Source organism: Cucurbita pepo, chromosome LG19 (genome assembly GCF_002806865.2).
Source record: "Cucurbita pepo subsp. pepo cultivar mu-cu-16 chromosome LG19, ASM280686v2, whole genome shotgun sequence".
NCBI classification, from domain to species: domain Eukaryota; kingdom Viridiplantae; phylum Streptophyta; class Magnoliopsida; order Cucurbitales; family Cucurbitaceae; genus Cucurbita; species Cucurbita pepo.
The window spans coordinates 838,344-858,776 of NC_036656.1; the positions used below are offsets into that span (position 1 = coordinate 838,344).

At 39.1% G+C, this 20,433-nt stretch overlaps 2 protein-coding genes across 3 annotated transcripts; both read right to left on the bottom strand.

Annotated features, from left to right (window-relative positions):
- Nucleotides 1-1,141: 1,141 nt before the first annotated feature.
- On the bottom strand, nucleotides 1,142-10,350 carry LOC111782254 (alternative NAD(P)H-ubiquinone oxidoreductase C1, chloroplastic/mitochondrial). Of its 2 annotated transcripts, none has more exons than XM_023663091.1 (11): nucleotides 10,182-10,350; nucleotides 9,294-9,493; nucleotides 6,198-6,293; nucleotides 5,398-5,464; nucleotides 5,124-5,307; nucleotides 4,636-4,729; nucleotides 4,331-4,543; nucleotides 3,813-4,217; nucleotides 3,450-3,526; nucleotides 3,030-3,133; nucleotides 1,142-1,528 (listed from the first exon to the last, which is right to left on the bottom strand). In XM_023663091.1, the coding sequence occupies exons 1-11, from the start codon at nucleotides 10,228-10,230 to the stop codon at nucleotides 1,389-1,391; spliced, it is 1,629 nt and encodes a 542-aa protein (XP_023518859.1). In that variant the 5' UTR covers nucleotides 10,231-10,350; the 3' UTR covers nucleotides 1,142-1,388. The 2 variants fall into 2 exon arrangements, with proteins under 2 accessions (XP_023518859.1, XP_023518860.1); XM_023663092.1 differs by having other exon boundaries at nucleotides 6,198-6,290; nucleotides 10,182-10,333.
- Nucleotides 10,351-11,706: 1,356 nt separating this feature from the next.
- LOC111781565 (CBS domain-containing protein CBSCBSPB3) lies at nucleotides 11,707-19,885 on the bottom strand. Its single transcript, XM_023662231.1, has 14 exons — nucleotides 19,445-19,885; nucleotides 19,182-19,353; nucleotides 18,948-19,080; nucleotides 17,046-17,216; nucleotides 16,821-16,899; nucleotides 16,610-16,723; nucleotides 15,946-16,012; nucleotides 15,709-15,814; nucleotides 15,560-15,618; nucleotides 15,178-15,284; nucleotides 14,989-15,107; nucleotides 14,658-14,740; nucleotides 14,492-14,581; nucleotides 11,707-12,262 (listed from the first exon to the last, which is right to left on the bottom strand). Exons 1-14 carry the CDS (start codon nucleotides 19,594-19,596, stop codon nucleotides 12,083-12,085), a joined length of 1,632 nt encoding a protein of 543 aa, XP_023517999.1. The 5' UTR covers nucleotides 19,597-19,885; the 3' UTR covers nucleotides 11,707-12,082.
- Nucleotides 19,886-20,433: the final 548 nt, after the last annotated feature.

Genomic DNA, 20,433 nt, shown 5'->3' on the forward strand with positions numbered 1-20,433 from the left:
GTACAAAATTCAAACTAGTGAAGCAAAGGAGTAGGGAAGAATTAGGGTTGAAGCCCAAATTCAACACCCCAGCCTCGGTATAAGATGGAGCTGACCTCTCGAGGAAACGTAAGAAACCCTAATGGTTCTCGTATAAAAACGTAAGTACTTTCTCGTTTTCGTAATTTTTTGTGCTAACTCAAGCATCGGAGCTAGTGTGGTAAGGCTCACTGGTGTGTAGTTTCTTTTCCTTTTATACGTCACGTTCTTTCCCCCTGAACAAATTTACAATTGCTATCCCGTGAAGGTCAAATGTGCTTTCCCAGTTCAAATTTTGACAACACCCATAACAAAAAGAAAAAAGAAAATCGGGTAAATGCATTCGGATCGTACAATCATTCACAAAAGAAGCTAAAAGAAACAATTGCAATCAATACAAGGCAATGGAAAGTTGAGAGAGAAAAGTTGTAGAAGAAAAGGAAACAAAGGACAAAAGATTCCCCTCTTATTTTTTCTTTCTTTCCATTATAGATTTCATGCTGATTTGACGGTTGAATATAATACAATCTCGACGGTTGAGTACAATACAATCTCGACGGTTGAGTACAATACAGTCTCGACGGTTGAGTACAATACAGTCTCGACGGTTGAGAACAATACAATCTCGACGATTGAGTATAATTTTAAGACTCGAATAGTTGACAAAAACATTTTTGTCACTTTCTATTCTAATAAATGCTGAATTGATGTTTCAAATGATAGTATTTGTCGGTAGTACATATTAGAATTGATCAAGTTCTTTGTGCTTATAATGAATATTGATATATTAAAAAAGTGTCGGTTTCATCTTTAGCTACAACAAAATCAAAGGTATGAAAATCAATGTTTTTAGTTTTCAAAACTTGACTCGATAAATAGATGTAAAAAACAGATAACAAAACAAAAGAATTTACGAGCAGAAGTAGTGTTTATAGGTCAAATATTCAAAACAAAAAATTATACCCTACAATTTCTACATCTATAATCGAAATCTATATATCGAAAAACAAAAACAAAATTTTGAAAACCCCTATTTTTTGATTTTCAAAACTCGACTGGTAAATAGACGTAAAGAACAGATAACAAAATAAAGAAATTCCACAACATACATAGGCCAAATATTCTAAAATAAAAAATCAAATAGTTATCAAGCAGGACGTACAATTTCCACATCTGTAATCGAAACCTATATATTGAAAAACAAAAACAAAATTTTGAAAACCATTGGTTTTGGTTTTCAAAACTTGGCTCGATAAACAAACGTAAAAAACAGATAACAAAATAAAGGAATTCACGAGTAAAAGTAGTGTTTATAGGTCAAATATTCACAAACCAAAAACAAAATAGTTATTAAACGAGCTTACAATACTTCATTGACCTGTGAAGACACCAGTTAAGGTGGTCTGAATTGATGCAATGGAATCAACAGCAGACTTAGTGAGCCAACTGATACCCACTTTTAGCCTATGCTCATCCGTTGGCAGCCTTATCAAGTATGCTATTTTTCTTGCTGCCAAAATACAATGATATAATAAACAGAAAGAACTAGAACATGCCAAAACCACCTATGCTAGTTCATTCTAGAATGACTTTGTAGGATCAAAAGCACTCAAATTCATCCGTTTAAGAACGACATAAAAACACTTTTAAGTATGACAACTTAAGTCCACCGCTAGCAAATATTGTCCGCTTTGGCCCGTTACGTATAGTCGTCAGCCTCACGGTTTTAAAACACGTCTACTAGGGAGAGGTTTCCACACCCTTCTAAGGGATGCTTCGTTCTCCTCTCCGATGTGGGATCTCACAATCCACCCCTTGAGTGGCCAATGTCCTCGCTGGTACACTGCTTAGCGTCTGGCTCTGATACCATTTGTAACAGCCCAAGTCCACCGCTAGCACATATTGTCCACTTTGGCCCGTTACGTGTCTCTATCAACCTCACGATTTTAAAACGCATCTACTAGGGAGAAATTTCCACACTCTTATAAGGAATGGCTTCGTTCCCTCTCCAACCGATGTGAGATCTCGCAATCCACCCCCTTGGGAGGCCAGTGTCCTCACTGGCACACCGCCTGGTGTCTAGCTCTAATACCATTTGTTACAGCTCAAGTCCACCGCTAGCAGATATTGTCTGCTTTGGCCAGTTACATATTACCGTCAGCCTCACGGTTTTAATACGCATCTAATAGGGAGAAGTTTCCATACCCTTATAAGGAATGCTTCGTCCCTCTCGAATTGAAAGTGTTTCGGCTCAAATACTTGTCTCGAAAACACTTCAAAAACTATTTATTTAAGGATTCCGAACCACAGCTCTATAAAATTCGGCAACTTTTAAACCTATTTTTGAGGAAATACTAAGCACTTACTCCAAGGGACACTTCAAAAGTAAATATTTTCTTTCAGTATTCTAATAGCATTGTATAACAAAAGTATCATAAAAACTTCTAAATTTTCTTTTAATTAACTCAAGACTGCTCAAGAATGAGCCATGTCGAACTCATTCCCAAGCGTATTTAGAATTTTTCTAAATGCATATTTGACATACCATGCCCTAAACTTAGTCGTGCCAGTCGTGCCAATAGATTGGTAAATCCTCAAATGTCGAACAAAGAACTCCAAAAGAAAAAGGAGTCAAGCCTCCTCGAAGGCACGAAGGCAGTAAAAAATGACGAAGAAGACTCCAAAGGAGTTGAGCCTCGATTAAGGGAAGACGTGCTTTGTTCGAGGGGAAGTGTTGGATTATGAAAGTCCCACATCGACTAATTTAGGGAATGCTCATGCGTTTATAACCAAAGAATACTCTCTCCATTGGGATGAGGCCTTTTGGGAAGCCCAAAGCAAAGTCATGAGAGCTTATGCTCAAAGTGGACAATATCATACCATTGTGGAGAGTCGTGTTCGTCTAACGATACGATGAACGTATATCAGGAAAATTTTATTGTTCAAAAGCACTTGTTGCTATAACATCGTGACATAACAGGTCGTATCAAACTCGCGAGATTAGAACATACCTGCATGACCAGCTGGACCTTCCAAGGTTAAACCTTCAATGAAACTTGGAGTAACTGAAGCGTCATTTCTACCCAAAGTCATCATCTCTCCTAAATTCTGAAATCTGCAAGTCAAATAGAGAAATCACAGAGTTCATTATATTGACCAGCGAGTTTGGAACGACTTCTCGAAAAATATAAATATCTATGTTTTGACCAAGACACTTTTCTTGCTTGATCTTAACCACTTTTTCTCGAAGGCGTAGTTTTATTCTAACCACTCTTTAGAGTTCTAACCAAATACAGATAATTTTGAAGAAAAAAAACAATTTGAGTCCTCCCTGAATACTTTAAGAAGCAAGCCAAATACACAGGAAAGGAAATAGATCAATAAAAGCTGAGAACAGGTTAGTTTTATATCGAGACGATCAAATTTCGAACCTAAAGGGCAAAAGAGGACGGTTGTTGATGGCAGCCCAGAGGTTCCAACCAGCGAAGTCTGCTTGCTGGAAAGCAACCTGCACAGACAACAGGAGCATATCTTCAAATTGACGACTTCGAAGATATATTCAGAAATAAAATCAAATAAAATAAGCGGACGAGTAGGGAAAATTGAAGAAAATACAAAGGAGACTTTATCTAGATATTTGACATATTGGATGTTACAGGGAAATTCAGTGAGGTTCTCACTCGTTTATCAAACAATAGTATGCCTGCATGTACATCCTCAAGAACATAGAGACTGAACAGATGGAAAAATCAGCATCCAAGTTTAATGCATCAGCTCAAATTTGCATTGCATACCTGTGCTGTGGCAGGAAGAAGCCGTCCATTTGAATCTCTCAAGGAAGACGAGTCGCCGAGTGCAAATATCCGTGGATGACCCTTAACACGAAGGGTTTCATCGGTTTCAGCTTGCCCCCGAGAATTCAGAGGAAGCTGCTCACGGTAAGTTTTGGAAGATTCCAAAGTCGAAAGCAAAGATTTTGATCCAACGGTCCATAATACTAAATCAGCTTCCAGGGTACGACCTTGTGATCCTCTTTCAGTAGGTTGAAGCTCCAACCTATACCTACTCGAAGCAAGATCTGATTGAGCGCCTTGGCTTGGTCTGCCGTTTGGCTTTTCTGAGGTTTCTGCATCATCCACTCTCTGAATACTGCGGACGATGTAACCTAGGAGAAGTTCGACATTGCGAGATGATAGAACCTAACATGTATAGCAAGATTTAGCTTGTATAAAGATTACCACAAATCTCATATTCTAGGAATCGTCGAACTAATTAATTCATGTTGTGTTGTGTCTCAAGTTCGATAACATACTTTAAGTGCAGCCTCTCTATTCCCTGGTGGAGCAGTAGGGCAGATCGTGTTCTCCAGATTAATTGCTTGCACCAAACCTCTGTCTTGCAGTCTCTCAGATATTGTGGCAGCTAACTCGACGCCAGAGTAACCACAACCAACAACAGCCACACGAATCAACGATTTCTTACTAAAGTTAGTCCTCTCCAGGGTTTTTAACTGGCTGTCGACCCTCTGCAAAACAAGGAATATCGAAACATAAAATTTAACAACTCACTTCAGTACAAGTAATTGCATCTTAGCTGAGATATTCTCAGTTAGCTCACTTGTGCATCCCCAAGGGTAGAGAAAGGTAAAGCATATTCGGTAGCCCCAGGTACAAGATCAAGCTTAGTTTCAGCACCCAAGGCAAGAACCAGCCTGACTGTCCAAGGTTCATAAGAGAAAAAAAGTTGAGACTAGCTTTTTCAACAGCCAAAGGAGATCTAAGGCTCCATTACATAACCATTAGGTTTTCAGTTTTTATTTTTGAAAATTAGGCTTATAGACACTACATCTATCTATGGGTTTCTTATTTTTTGTTATTAATTTTTTACAAATGTTTTAAAAAATCAAGCCAAGCTAAAAAAAAAAAGTACTTTTTAAAAACTTGTTTTTGTGGTTGGAATTTGACAAAGAATTCAAATGTATTTTTAGGAAAGATGAAAATAGAAAGAAATGGTGGGAAAACAAGTTCTCTTTTTTAGAGAAACTAAAACCAAATGGTTATCAAACGAGGCCTAAATTATCTAAATCTTGAACGCTAAAGGAATACCAATCATATTCAATTTGGAGTCCACTTTCAAGATATACGGTTCCACCACAACTAGCACTTTTAGGATTTTTCACATCAATATGATCACAGGGGTCCAAAAGTTTCACTTTGTCTTGAACAAACTGGACACTCGTATTTGCCAGCAGATCAGAAAAACGAGGCGCAATTTCCCATGCATCCACTTCTGCAAGCAATGGAACAGTATATTTTAAATTGATGTAAGGTACATTATCCTAAAATGCAGTAAATTCTATAACAACACAAAAAGACAAACCTCCAGAAAGAAGTTCATACAACATTGGCTTGAAAACAAAACGTTCAGACTGGTCAACAAGAAGCACCTGGTTTTGTTTCAATAAGATTAAAGACAATCTCAAAAGTGAAGAGTACTCTAGTAACATGAAATCACTTTCCAGATGCTGCACAGAAAATTTATATTCTTCACCAGGTTCAAAAGTGAATGAGAAAATGATTGTCGGAAACAGTGAGCTTCGACGATGTAGAAAACATGAACTATACAAACAGGAAGTCAAGGGAAGAGAAAGACGCACAAGCTGAGCTATTGACAATTGAGACCAATGCTAAGAAAATGTTTACGAGATATCATAGCTCCACACTGCAAGGAAAGAGGGATAATGCTCGACGATTTCCAAGATCTTCTCTACATGAACCGTGGTTCATACTACCTTAAAAAAATATATATGCAGCTAAAATTATTGGAAATCAACACTTCGTTCAAGAGAACGTAAAGGTTATATGGGCTAATTTCACCTTAGCTGCTCAGAAATCTTATCGTTGCAAGTAACAAGGCTCACCAACCTAGAAACTGCAAAGATTTGCTTTCTAACTCGCAGATGTTTCAAGAACAAAAACAGTATATCAAAGTAGCCAGAAAAAGGAAAGAATTTTCTGTAAATATTGCACCTATGCCTAATTCACAACCAGTTTGATGAGTTGGAAAGGGAAAATGTATGAGAGACACGACATTATAGAATCTAATATGACCTGTATGCACCATGACATGGGCCATAAAAAATAACTTTTGGAAAGAAAAACAATCAAAGGGGATATTACCTGAGGTTTTTTGTTATCTGGCCAGAAGAGAGATTCAAGTCTCAGAGCAGTATACAACCCTCCAAATCCTCCACCTAAGATACACACCCTTGGCTTCTGTGAATGAAAAATTATATTACAATGGAGCACCTTCGCTCAATCCACTTTGACATTCAATTTAAAGAATTTCCATATAGCAGAAAAAGATAGTACACATTCTTTTGCAAATAAACCTAAAGGAAATAATACACATTAACTTTTAAAAATAAACCTAAAGGAAACAATACCATAAATGCACATTTCAGATGCAATAACGTTGGACATAATGAATGACTATTCTGTCATTTGTTCCAGTGATTATGTTCCAAGTGTATACCATTAGTCTTTGGTTTTTTATGTGTACATATATAAAGACTTTAGTTTACAATAACAAGACTATAAACTACTTCATTCACTTGTGGCTATAACCCGTTCACATCTCCCATCTCTTCCTTTGTACTTAAATCTTAATTTGTTATTTGAGAATCTGTCAACAATCATAAAGCTAGAACAGGTTCTTCTTGACCTGCCACCGAACTGCTAACCTCCCCAATCTACTAAATTCTTGTTTCTTTGATAACACAAAATGTAAACCTACTCCATTCTTCTCTTCTTGATCTCAACCTCTTGATGTAGGATTTGGAGAGCATGATGCAATGGAAGCACCTGCTCCAGAATGTGATTGCTGGAAATGGTTTAGACATTCAAAGATGGACTTCACCATGTCCTAATAAATTTACTTTAGTGAACAGAATCAAAAAATCAACCCCCTTCATGGATAGTGGTCAAAGTGTAACTTATTGATGAGTTAGATTCTGGTGGCAGACCAACTAGTCATGAGTCACATGACAATGGTCGGCCTTGAAATAGAAGCTCTGGCATAGTTCACATGGCATAATAAAGGCTATTTGGTCCCAGTATGAACTCCGATAACTAATTCTCTGAATGCTCAAGTGATAACATAAATCTACCATAAGCAAGAAAGTTATGACTTTGCACCAACATCTACGAATTGTGCATGACTATTAACCACAGTTTGAACTCTTGGCAGCCAATTTATGGGAAATGAATGAAATAATAGATATTTCATGAGTGCAATTTATGGGAAATGAATGTACTAACAGATGTTTCATGAGTGTGTTGAAGAAGGAAACCAAGGTTGAGTTAGCTCGCAATGACAAAGAACTAACCTAATTCATTTTTCCTGTGCCTAGTGTCACGGTCGTACATTTCCAACCATGCAACGTCTGATTTTGACACACTCATGACAAGCCTTGAGGGGAACCCAAGTCCCATATATATTTTTCGCCCGTCCTTGTGGCTTCATCAGACCTTAGGCGAGGTTTGTCTTCGCCCAACCGAACACAAAATCTTGCGGAATCTAAGCTTCTTTGGCCACACACACCGCCTGTGCATGCATGTTTAATCTTCTGTGACCCAACTGACTTGCCTCTACACTAGGCCAAGTCATCCGGCTTGACCTTGCCTCTACTCAGGGCCAATGTCTCTCAATACAACATCGCATCTCATCATGTCCATCTCAGTTTCCAATCAACATGAGCTACATGCCTTGATGCCATCCTAAGTCCCAAGATGTCATTGGTCGTCATAGCTCGCTCTGCATGGTCAACAAGAAAGGACCTATGTGTTGTTCATATCATCGGGTCATCCCGAACATCCATCCATCCATCCATCTGGATTATATCGAGGCATTGGACCCCTATCGTGTCCATGCTAGTACATTCACAGAATTCGTTCCAAATAGCGGTGCATAATCCAACCTCCGATACATGGGCGGAGGCGCAATGTCCACACAATCGTGCCATCCGACATTGTCCTTGAAAGTCCCATTTTAAAGGAAGTTGTCTGAGACACTTGTCTCGGAACGCTCGCCCTCATTGTGACACACGCATGTGCCACAAGGTAGCTCTCTTAGGACACAGGGCCCAGGGGTGGTGGAGAGTCGACACCATACCTCTCCTAAGGTACATTTTGAGGCATTTCCACTTTGGCATGTGTAGACATGATTTTAGCAAACGGTCATATGGTGTCGTGGAGCATCCATCCGGTGTCCGATTGACACCAAATTTGGCGAGCTTCCATCTTTCATACATAACTCTAGAACCGCATGCCTAAACTCCTTTTGGAACCCCAACTTTTGAAGTTAAGGCCCGGTGCCCTACCCGGCCCTTCATCAAGCTTATCATTGCCCCTCATGTTGACATCGTGCCTCTGTCTCACTTGTGCCTCAGCTTGGCTTCAATGCACATAACTTTGGTGTGTTCAGTAATGCACCGTCCTCCTCAGATGCATCATGGCAGGGTCACAACCTTCTCTCTTCATAGTATGGTTGTGACCCCTAGCACTAGACAAGTCCCCCAATCACTTACAATGTAAGTGAAATCCTACTTAATAAAGAAGTAATAAGTAGATGCATAAATCATATGGATCGTACTGTACATAAAATTAACAGTTGTAGCTGGTGTAGTGGAAGGGAAATAAGTTTTATTTAATCAGGAATGAATGCATACAACCTATACAACGAATATTTATACTAAAGCAGCTAACAAGCCAAACTAACCACCTAACTACAACGGCTAAATCTTTAAGACCTGGACCAGCTTGGTTAAACGTACCAACTTTCACATCCCCACGGCTGCACAAGTCAACAAAGCTAAATTACTGAAGTACAGAAATATCCAGACATCAGTAGCTAAGCTTTTAAGTGACTGCCAGATATACTTCAAATAAGGAGTAATCAAGAACAAATAATTAATCCAGGCCAAATTACACAGAAAAAAAACAAATCTAATTTATGCAACTCTTCTGAATAAATAATTCTTTAATCGTCTACATGAATGAACTAGTATGACGTCATAAACACTTGGCCAGCCTCATATCTGCTTCAATTCTGAGATAGCCAAATGGCCGAAAGAACAAAATTCCTGAGTAGCTCAGTTACAGGAATGCATATTATTCAGTAGGCTTGTATCTTACATAAATATGCACCAATTCAAGTTCAATGTTTTCAGAATAAATGTGCAAAATTGCTTTCTTCGAACCATCTAGAACACTGACCTTGTAATCTGGCCAGGCATAGAAACGCTTAGCCGATTCACTTTCAGATATCTCTGCAACACCTCCATTGTTTTTTGATGAACTTGAAATAGCACATCTTATCCCCTTCCCTTGAGAGCTTGAGAATTGACATAAATTGGTTCGAATTTTTCTCGAAGAACATGGAAAAAAATTTCCTGATCGCCTTGCCACACCTGAAACTATAGCCATCCAAAAGATAAGCATCAGCGTTGAAAAATCACCATGATTTTAAACCACAGATGTCCTCTCACTTTTTATGGAGTAAATTTCTAGGTAATGCAGATTTTGTAAATTATTACAATTATTGTTACTATTTGATTACTTTCAGTGACCTTGCCCACTTATGTTGGCCTAAACTAATCTCATGGAACAACCACTTGAAACTACTACATCTAAGTTGCTAAAGAAACCTGTAAGATATTAAATCCTAGGTAGCTAAGCACCATAGTTTGAAATCCATTCCAACACTTTGTATATTTTCCTTGGTTCCATTGATCACTAAGTTACCCATGGATAAAAATGCAAAAAAACGCTGATAGTTCATTGGCAGCCATATTTCAACGAACAGTTCGAATCGACAGATCTCAACAGGCAGCTAACTAGTCCAAACATTTGCAAGACATGCATGCCAGTACCGACCTTCCTAGCTTGCCATTACATCAAGCTCCCGAAGAAATCCAAATAAAACCAATGGCTAACGTTTAAAGGAAGCTAACTAAAACGAATGAATCCAAAGGACCATAAGCACCCGCAATTTCCAGAAACCATAACTGAAATCTTCCAAGAGGAAGCAATAAAATTCTGTTCACAACAAATAGAACCCTTCGAAACCCAATTTTTTGTGAGGTAGAAAGAAAGAAAGCTTACAATTGACGGTTCCAAGAGCGACAGATAGAGATAATGCGATCGGCGCCATGGATGAGTGCAACAATTACAGAGTTTTCAGTAGAAGAAATGGGGAGTTGTCATGCGAGCCAAGTACTTTGTAGAAGAGAAGAGAAGGTCGGAAAGTGGCTGTTCTAATTCCACGTAGCGTCTGGCAGATGAAGAGAAATTAATTTATTAATCTATTGAATTTTGTAAAAGTAATTTATTTTTATCCATTTTTTTATTTTTTATTTAAAAATGTCCTGTGATATTTTTCCGTTCCAATGATCCAACTCAATTGTTCGATATTTATATATTGGATTGCTATATCAATTACACGTATATACTCTTATATACATAGGGTACAGTTTATTCCCTAATTAATTCTATACATAGGGTACAGTTTATTCCCTAATTAAATTAATTAGGTGTGCCTATACATAGGGTACAGTTTATTCCCTAATTAAATTAATTAGGTGTGCCTGGTGTCACAATCGCACTCTTCTTGCAACAACAAAACAACGATTGTACGACACTTGCACTAATCCAGAGAACATGTCAACCATGAAAAATTCAAACTTCACAAACAACGTCGACGTACGCTTGAATCTCAAGTTACGTTTGAGAGAAATGTTTTGGAAAACGTAAGAGAGGAAATACATTGAAAACAATTCGAAAGAAAACAATGTTATAAGCTAAAAGCAATTAGGCAACAACGATTTTGATAGCATATAACCTGGGTAGAAAGAAGTGACGACTAGTCGTATCCCCTATAGTACATTTTGGAGTATTTTAGCCCTGACAGGTGTAGATATGATTTTGGTGTATAGTCATACACCTTCATCTTGACACAACATGAAGTAGTAAAGGTCTATCTAAGATGAAAGCGTGTAAAAGGGGTTCGAAACAGACATGCAGCCATGGACAACACGTCCTGGACAAGCATGACCAAGCATGACCAAGACATCTGACATGCAGTCGTGGACAACATGTCCTGGACAAGCATGACCAAGACATCTGACATGCGGTCATGGACAACACGTCCTGGACAAGCATGACCAAGACATCTGACATGCGGTCATAGACAACACGTCCTGGACAAGCATGACCAAGACATCTGACATGCGGTCATAGACAACACGTCCTGGACAAGCATGACCAAGACATCTGACATGCGGTCATAGACAACACGTCCTGGACAAGCATGACCAAGACATCTGACATGCGGTCATAGACAACACGTCCTGGACAAGCATGACCAAGACATCTGACATGCGGTCATAGACAACACGTCCTGGACAAGCATGACCAAGACATCTGACATGCGGTCATAGACAACACGTCCTGGACAAGCATGACCAAGATATCTGACATGCAGCTATAGACAACACACCTCGAACAAGAATGACTGTGACACCTGTTATCTAGCACAACAAGATCATACCAAAAACGGGTCATTGAAGGTATTTTAGAAAGCTAAGGTATGGAGCAAGTAATCTCCAGACAATGTGAGAGTTATTGTTCCTATTACAACATAAACTTATAAGCTCCCATTGTATTCATCCAGGTCATTTGCATATCAACAATCATTGCTTTCAGAAAGTAATCCAAACTTAAATTAGTCACCTCCTGAAATGAGGTGAGGTGTTCCATTTACATAATGCCACTCATAGTTCTTGTCTAATACATCACATATGTGAAAGCATATGGCTCACTCAGTATTCTTTTCTGAAGAACAGAGAGAGTCATAGCTTCTAAAGGTCATAAAAATGACGCGTTTTTCTGATCCCGACATCAGATTTCACCGTATTCAAATGTCATCATCTCGTGTGAATTATTTTACCAAAACCCTACTGGTGCTGCAACTTATATCTCAGTTTCTGTTTCAATAATTTTGTCTTTTAACTTTGTATCTTAGAGCGCTTCAAATAGAACAATACACCAATGCTTGTTAGAGCAATGGCAGCAGCAAAAGCACCAGAATATAAAGGTACGGATCCTGGTTTCTGGTCTAATGGTGCATCCATTTGGGCTTCACTATGCTGGATCGACTCAGGAAAATCCAGATGCAACCTTAAAACCTGCAAGTTTTTTCCAACGAGTAAACCAATCAGCTACTTGTCCATTGCATAAAAATTTAAAACACTAAACTAGAATGGCATAAAAATGCATTCATATTCTGCCTGCAGTACCATCTAAATTGCTAGAGAACGTAAACGCCAGAATAACAGTTCTAAGACGGTACACAAAAGATACTGATATTAATTACATTATGAACCAGGAGAGCAATACCAAGTCTGTTAAAAGATATTAAATTCAGCAGTATATTAGATATAACAGATTCCTTTGATTTCAGCATCAAGACAAATGGGTACTGAAATTTAATAAAACTAGAGGATCCAAATGCTCTAGTGTAACTTTGGTGTGGAGTGAAGTGACTAACTACAATGCAGCTTGTAATCGAAAGAAACAAACTAGCTGAACTGCACAAATTAGCAAATTAACAATGATAGTAGACATAACAATAACCTACATGGCTAACAGCATAGTAAAGGATAAGAATTCAAAAGATATTAGAAGATTAAGCTTTGTATCATCCTCTTGATGCACATCATCCAAACTAAACACACTTCTTCTAAATATCTAAACGAGGAGAAGTAAGCAGCATTCTGGGAGCTGTTGATTGATGAACTCGGCGAAATTGGATGTTTGGACGTGGTGGGCTTGTCTAAAGGAGGTAGGGTGACCCTTGCACAATTAGTGCTCAATCGCTATCAGACATTTGAATTGGAGAGGTTGAACATATAAACCAGGTGCAGATGCAGTTGGTGATAGTCAAGCGTGGAATGTAGGTCTTAGAAGTGCTCAATTTATGGAGAGAATAGTTGGGTGGCTTTGGTGGGGAAGCTTAGCTGTGTGCAAACTAAGTTGATTTGGAAGAACAATTGCGCTCAAAGAGAGTTAAAAGTATTTCTCAGGTCTTTGGCCTACAGAAGCCTTAACACAGATGACAAATTACAGAGAACGTATAGGGGTTGTCCCCATCTCCATTGGACTGTAGACTGTGCTTAACAGAGGGTGAATCAATTGATTATTTGTTTCTTAATTGTGAGTTTGTTTCTCAGTCGTGCAGCCATGTCGTGCAGCCATGTCGTAGAGCTGCTGGGTATTTCTGTTTCTTCCTAAAAAGGTGGATGGTTGGCTTATGAAAGGGGTGAATGTGAGATCCCACGTCGGTTGGAGAGGGGAACGAAGCATTTAATATAAGGGTGTGGAAATGTGATGTCCCACATTGGTTGGGGAGGAGAACAAAACACCATTTATATGGGTGTGTAAACCTTCCCCTAGAAGACGCGTTTTAAAGCCTTAAGGGGAAGCCCGAAAGGGAAAGCCCAAGGAGGACAATATCTGCTAGCAGTGGATCTGGGCCGTTACAAATGGTATCAAAGCCAGACACCGGACGATGTGTCAGCTTTCTCGCTGTTCCCCGAAGGGGGTAGACACGAGGCGGTGTGCCAGTAAGGACGTTGGGCCCCGAAGGGGGGTGGGATTTGGTGGCAGTCCCACATCGATTGGAGAAAGAAAAGAGTGCCAGCGAGGACGCTGGGCCCCGAAGGGGGGTGGATTGTGATGTCCCACATTGGTTGGGGAGGAGAACAAAACACCATTTATAAGGGTGTGGAAACCTTCCCCTAGAAGACGCGTTTTAAAGCCTTGAGGGGAAGCCCAAAAAGGAAAACCCAAAGAGGACAATATCTGCTAGCAGTGGATCTGAGCCGTTACAAGAAACCTCTCCCTAGCAGACGGGTTTTAAAACCTTGAGGGAAAGCCTAGAAGGGAAAGCCCAAAGAGGACAATATCTGCTAGTGGTGAGCTTGGGCTGTTACAGATGATATCAGAGCCAAACACGGGCGATGTGCACCGAGGACGCTGGGCCCCAAGGGGAGTGGATTGTGAGATTCCACATCGGTTGGAGAGGGGAACGAAGCATTTCTTATAAGGGTGTAGAAACCTCTCCCCAGCCGACACATTTTAAAACCTTGAGGGGAAACCCAGAAGAGAAAGCCCAAAAATGACAATATCTATTAGCGATAGGCTTGAGCGAATGGGTGGAATTTGAAAGGAAAAGCCAAGGTGGTGGCAAGTTGTGCCTTCAGAGCTCTCTTATGACATCTGTGGAAGGCAAGGAATGCTAGAACGTTTGAAGATAAGTCTTTAGGGTAATTATGAATAATTCAAATAAGAACATGATATCACGAAAGAAAAAAAGACAGAACGTGTAAGTTGAAAACTTTAACTAAATTAACTACCTTTAGTCCTGTGAACCTGGCATGATTTACAGCACCGGAGAGGTCGCCATCAGTAGAAAGAACTACTTTATCACCTTCATCATCTTCATACTGGAAAGAAACAAAACTATTGACTTCCGCAATGAACTCGAAAAAATTCCAGTCAGAAAAGCAGTAAGAAGCATACCAAAAGCACAGGACGACTCGCACCATTAGTCGCACCAACCCTTTGCATCACGACAGACACCAACTCGTCCAAGGTCTCGGTGCCTAAAAAAACAATTATTAATTATTAGTTCCACTGGGTAGAATCTATCATATAACTTCTGTTTCTTTAGGAGAGTATATCGCATGTTAATATATATCTGATGGCAGGTATAAGAGGCCTAAATGCAACCGGAAGAGAAAAAATAGAAATGACTTGTAACGGCCAAAGTCCACCACTAGTACATATTGTCAACTTGGAAGCTTTTTTACTATTTCCAGCAAGGGAGTTCATAAAAACCATAAGCACTCACCGCAGTTTACGCGATGTACCCGACCCTTCAGATCCTCAAATTTAAAAGTAAATGAGTTTCCAAGACCTAGAGATGGATAGTTTACTGTCCCTTCAGAAGCCATGAGTGCAGACATTTCACTGCAAAATTCCCACGAAGGTTTACAATCAGAAACAATCAGACAAGTACATAACTATTGAGAACTCGTACCTATGTGTATCAAGATCATCAGGTGGTTCTAAAGCAAGTGCTGAATCCCAAAATTTTTGCATCATTGTGCTTGCCATATCATTAGCAGATCCAGAACCACTTTCAACCTTGAATCACAAAAAACTTTATCAGCAATTGACGTTTAATACCTCCTAATGAACACTAATTATCACAACTAAGGCAGAAGCTTCTTCAATGAGTACAATTTTACGCAAAAATATGCACATGAATCTTGCCACTATTGATTTGCAAGAGCACCAAGAAATGCAAGCCCCAAAAGTTTTCATCCATTAATATTCAAGAACTATGCCCATAGAAAGTTATTAGCTATTTTGATAAGATTAATGATTACATAACTGTGAGTGAGACAGAAACGCTTTACCGTCGATATTGCAGCATGCGTGATCTGCAGAACATCTACACAAGCAACAACACTCCCCTCTGCACGATAAATGATGTCATCATTAAGTGGTTCGCATCGAGGGAGGATATATTCACATTGTAGAATTCAGATTCAGAGAAAGTTCTCACCGCTATCTAAAACAGGAAGATGCAAAAACTTTCCATTATGCATTATGTGCAATGCATCAAGGATTGTTGTCTCGACAGTCGCGCACACAGGATTTTGGGTCATTACCTTGAGAATTGGCAGATTGGAAAAGGAATCAAATACACTAGGATCAGTAGATACAGAGCAACACGGTATTTGATGATTCCACATTCCAAGAACACAGAGTAATAAGTAAAAATAGCTTTTCAAAAGCAAACCTTTTCCACCAGAGTCAACTCAGGTGAAACATTCTGGGACACTACTCGCATGAGAATGTCCTTCGAACTGCAGTACAGTTGCAGAAAACATAAGCAAACACATTATCATAACAATAAAGTAAATAAATATGCAGGAGAAAAAAGAAGATCTTCTGAATCATGATGAATTAAATGCAAAAGTTTTGTACCCAACATCCACATTAGACCAGCAGTCAAACAACCGACAAAAGTACATCCAAAACCCAAAATGTCGACATGGCAACAAATCTCCTGTAAAGACATCACATGGACAAAATGATTCTGTTCTCAGGAGTAGAAGCCACTCGGTCTAAGTCGCATCTCCAAGAAGAAAAGAGGAATTAGGATAAGGAAAACAAACGCTGGATTCTTGTCCCTTCCTCAGCCAATCATATCATCTAATGAATAGTTATCCAATCCCTATTCCGCTCCTTACTTCGACGAGGAGAATTACAATGTATAAGTCAAGTTACACATGACGACTGTTCTATACTACCAACTTACTATACAAAGGCTTTTATGTCGGTGGCTAAAACCTCATTCAAAACAAAACAATAATGAAGTATTTGGCTTGTAAAATTGTTAGGCACAAGTATCAAAAGGAGAAAGCTAGTCATAGAATAAATATTAGAGAGAAGTGTCATACGTGAGGATTCCTTGAATCTTGGTTCCCATTGTCATTACAACAGAATTAACTCGCAAGTCCCGCATTTTTTTTGCAGCAACAGATATGGGATCGGATGCTGAAACGATTGCAGCTCTGAAAACATAAAAAGCTACAAAACTTGGTAATGATCCAAAGGTGAATTACATATATTCTTCAAATTACAGAGAAATAAGAAGGCTAGACAAAGTACTTGGTATTTTCAGAAAGGATGGTTGATAAGGAAGGTTTAAACATCCGCTCCCTCAACGTCTCTATAAAAGCATACGGAGCTGAAATGATGATAAATAAGTTATGAAATTACTATTTCAAGCTAAGGAATACTTATAAATTTGACTAAATCCACCATCATAACACAAGTCATAAAAGATATGCAATAAGGTCACATAAAGAACTACATAAGCTAACCACTACATACCAGAAAAATCATTTCCCCACTGGCGTTCCACCCCTTCAACAGCAGCAGCAATGGCACTACCCTGCTCTGCAGCTTTCTCCATTCTTGATATGGCATCATAGAGGCACTTCGTAATATCCAACAAAGCAATAACTTCCCCATTTTCAACAACAGGAAGATGCCTAAATTTTCCTATAGAAAATGACGGGTAAAATGTAGGATGCTTCAGTGATCAGGTAAAGGATAAACCAAAGAAGAAAGACCCCATTACCAACAAAATACTAAATACTTAAATATAGCGCAAAATTCAACCAAAAATAAAATTCTTAGCTATTGTAGATATATAATAGCATGAACTTCAAGTAAATACTTCAACTTATATTATAAATAACCAACTAAAAGAACAATTTAATTTATAGCATGAAACCGGACATAATATACATATTGTCGAAACAAAAGAAAATAAAAAAGCTTATTTCATTAGAATATTGACACGGAAGATCAAAAAATCAGACATACCTGCTGTCTCATAAAATAGCTCTAAGGTATCAAGAATCAATTTTGAAGAACAATCAAAAGCCTATGGAATGCCCATTGACATGATATCCCAGCGAAGATATATCTAAAATGATCCTATCCACTACACATACCAAGACCGACTCCCAAGATCTCTTAACCAATACGATTAGTTCTTTCAAGCAAAAGACCCTACAAAATAGCAAAAACCACATAAAATGATTCCAAGCACAAAAGGGTGACTGAAGAAGAAACTCTTCCAGCAAAGAGCTACACAATTCAAAGTGAGACAAGCTGACGTTGAACATCTGAAAAGGAAGTCTCAAATCGAAGAAGCAACATAACATCTCCACAAAAGGTGATAAGGTCCTCTGCCACTCTCTTGCAAAGGATATAACACTGCAACAATATCAAAGAGGTTGACTTCCTCAATATGCAGCCCAAGGTGTCATTTTTAACACTACCATGAAGCACTTGCCAAACAAAAGGAAGAACTTTTTCTTTGATTTTTGATCTTATTACAAGAAATGGTGAATGGTAAAAGAAAAAAGGGGGAGGATACAACCTAGGGGCCAGGAGTGGAGGAAACCCCCGTCCAACACTAAAGAAGAATGGATTTTAGCTTAGCCAAGTCACAACTGCCCAGTAGATTTCCACTTTGGAAGAGGGCCACAAGATGTTCCTCCCATGTCTTGGTCAAAGGAGCCCGCACGAGGCGATTGAAAGTGAAGCATGGACCTTGATTGATGTAATAAAGTTGGGAAAAATAGTCATAATTTCTTTCTCAAATATCTTTTTCGGTGGTAAGAGTGTTGAGTGTTGCTACCATGATTTCTGGTACTAAATGTCTCCTTGGAAAATTTAGTAATAGACTGAATAGACCTACAATGGATCATTACCCCATTGTACTCTCCACAGGTTGCTTCAAATGGGGCCCCACGCCCTTCGCTGGTGGCCTAGACATGGATTCACTAACCAACTCAAATGGTTAAAAATGACGTTAAAAAATGGAACAAGGGGTTTTCGGTTGTATTTCCACAAACAGAAAAATCATCTCCTTACAAAAATTACTCTTCTCGTCCTCTGTAGGATCCTCTAGGGGGCTGACAGTCATTAGTGGTTGAACTTTTTCTATAACAAATCAAACCAAGTTCTAGGAAAGATTGCAGAGCTAACTTTTTTTCACTAAGACTCTGTCCTCCCTAAGAACGTCGTCGTTACAGTGTGGAGGTAAATGGCTCGTTTATGCATCCAAAGAGAGAGCCTGTACAGCCTCCTCCGCTTAAGTGATTGAGATTTTGTGTATAATTAATATCTAAGAAGCAACAATCAGCCAATTAATCCATACAGGAAAAATTGAAACATATGAGAACATCAGAGAAATGAATAGACGGAAAACAAACCAACCCTGAACCATTTTCTGGAGGGCTTCCATGGCAAGTGAATCTGAAGCAACAAAAATGGGATTCCGCGTCATAATTTTCGATACGACTGTCTGCTCCGGCCTCAGCCCCTCTGCTATAACCCTGGTAGCAATGTCCTGATAGAATCATCACCACAAACAAACACAAAATACTAAGAATAAAACACAATATTAGGAAGAAACCAGAAGTGAGTAAACAATAACATCTCAAAACAAACCTTATCTGTAAGAATACCCGAAAGCATAGCATTCGCATCCGTCAGCAGCACAGCATCAACACGACGAGCAGCCATCCGTCGACACGCTTCAGAAACCGTCGTCCCCTCCGGAATCGTAAGCGCTTTCGACAACCTCAGCTTCTTCACAGTCCTTTCCCCAGCAGCAGCAGATCTAAATCATCCCCAAAACCACAACAATATCAAAACAACAACAACAACAACAACCCAGAAACAAACCAAAAAGAAAAAAAAACACCACTCACGGCAACTGAGGAGAACCCGGTTTGGGAACATTGCCATTACTAGCGCTACCATTATCGGCGGAGACCGACTTCCTGCTGGAGATGGAAGAAGCCCGTTTCTGGGTGTGGGAGTTCCTCCTCTGGGAAGAAGAAGAAGCAAGCTGAGTACTCATCTTCAACGAAACACTGAATTAAGGGTTTAATTCCCTTCTGAACCGATTGGGATAAGGAGTTTATGCATGAATTGAGGGTCAATGGAAATGGAATTGGGATTGAAAAGGTTGACTCGGGTATCGGAGAAAGAGAAATTAGAGGTATGACGACTATGGCGCAAGGATACGGTGGCCCCAACTTTCTCCCGGCGTCGGAAGTAGAAACCGGCCAAGCCCTTTGTCTCTTTCCCAGGCGGTCGAATGCGAAGGATTGGCTGACAAGCAGCCACACGCGGCCTTTCTTTTTGTTTTGTCTTTTGCAATACAATCTACCAAACGACATCCCGATTAGTTCCTTTCTACATGTCGTTTCCCCCTTTTTTTTTTTTTTTTTTTTTTTTTTTTTTTTTTTCATGTTACTTTAAATATACATCGATTATTATTCGGATCGACTTTTACGTTGTAATTTTTTAAATTAATCTTCTTTAGAAAAACCGAGCCATGGTTCAAATGGGTATGACCAAAGCGAGCAAAACCGAGCTCAATGGTTAAGCTCAAAAGTCGTTAAAGTGCAAACCACACGTCCACTGAAAGGTTCGACAAAATAGAAGAGTTCTCTTTCACTTAAAAGATTAGCAAAGAAAATCATAAAACGCTCTAAAGTTTTCAGTGTTGAACACTATTTTGAAGAGCAACGACTCCCGAAGAGTCGAAGACTCAAAAACGTTAAAAGAATAATTGAAGTTTCAACCTCGAGAACAAGCACTCCAACCCTTGAGTGGAAATACTCTTCAGAGACTAAAGACGTTTTGAAGATTATAAGACGGTAACGACCGAAATAATTCATTTTTCTAAAAT

Bases quoted from the DNA above. Each gene is read 5' to 3' on its own strand.
- LOC111781565 (XM_023662231.1), bottom strand. From the start codon at position 19,596: ATGAGTACTCAGCTTGCTTCTTCTTCTTCCCAGAGGAGGAACTCCCAC. The intron at 16,013-16,609 runs GTATGACACTTC...ACTGTACTGCAG, and splicing joins AAGATTCAAGGAATCCTCAC to TTCGAAGGACATTCTCATGC. The intron at 15,285-15,559 runs GTAAAGCGTTTC...TTGTGATTCAAG, and splicing joins CGCATGCTGCAATATCGACG to GTTGAAAGTGGTTCTGGATC.
- LOC111782254 (XM_023663091.1), bottom strand. From the start codon at position 10,230: ATGGCGCCGATCGCATTATCTCTATCTGTCGCTCTTGGAACCGTCAAT. The intron at 9,494-10,181 runs GTAAGCTTTCTT...GGATGGCTATAG, and splicing joins CGCTCTTGGAACCGTCAATT to TTTCAGGTGTGGCAAGGCGA. The intron at 4,544-4,635 runs GTGAGCTAACTG...CTTGTTTTGCAG, and splicing joins CTACCCTTGGGGATGCACAA to AGGGTCGACAGCCAGTTAAA.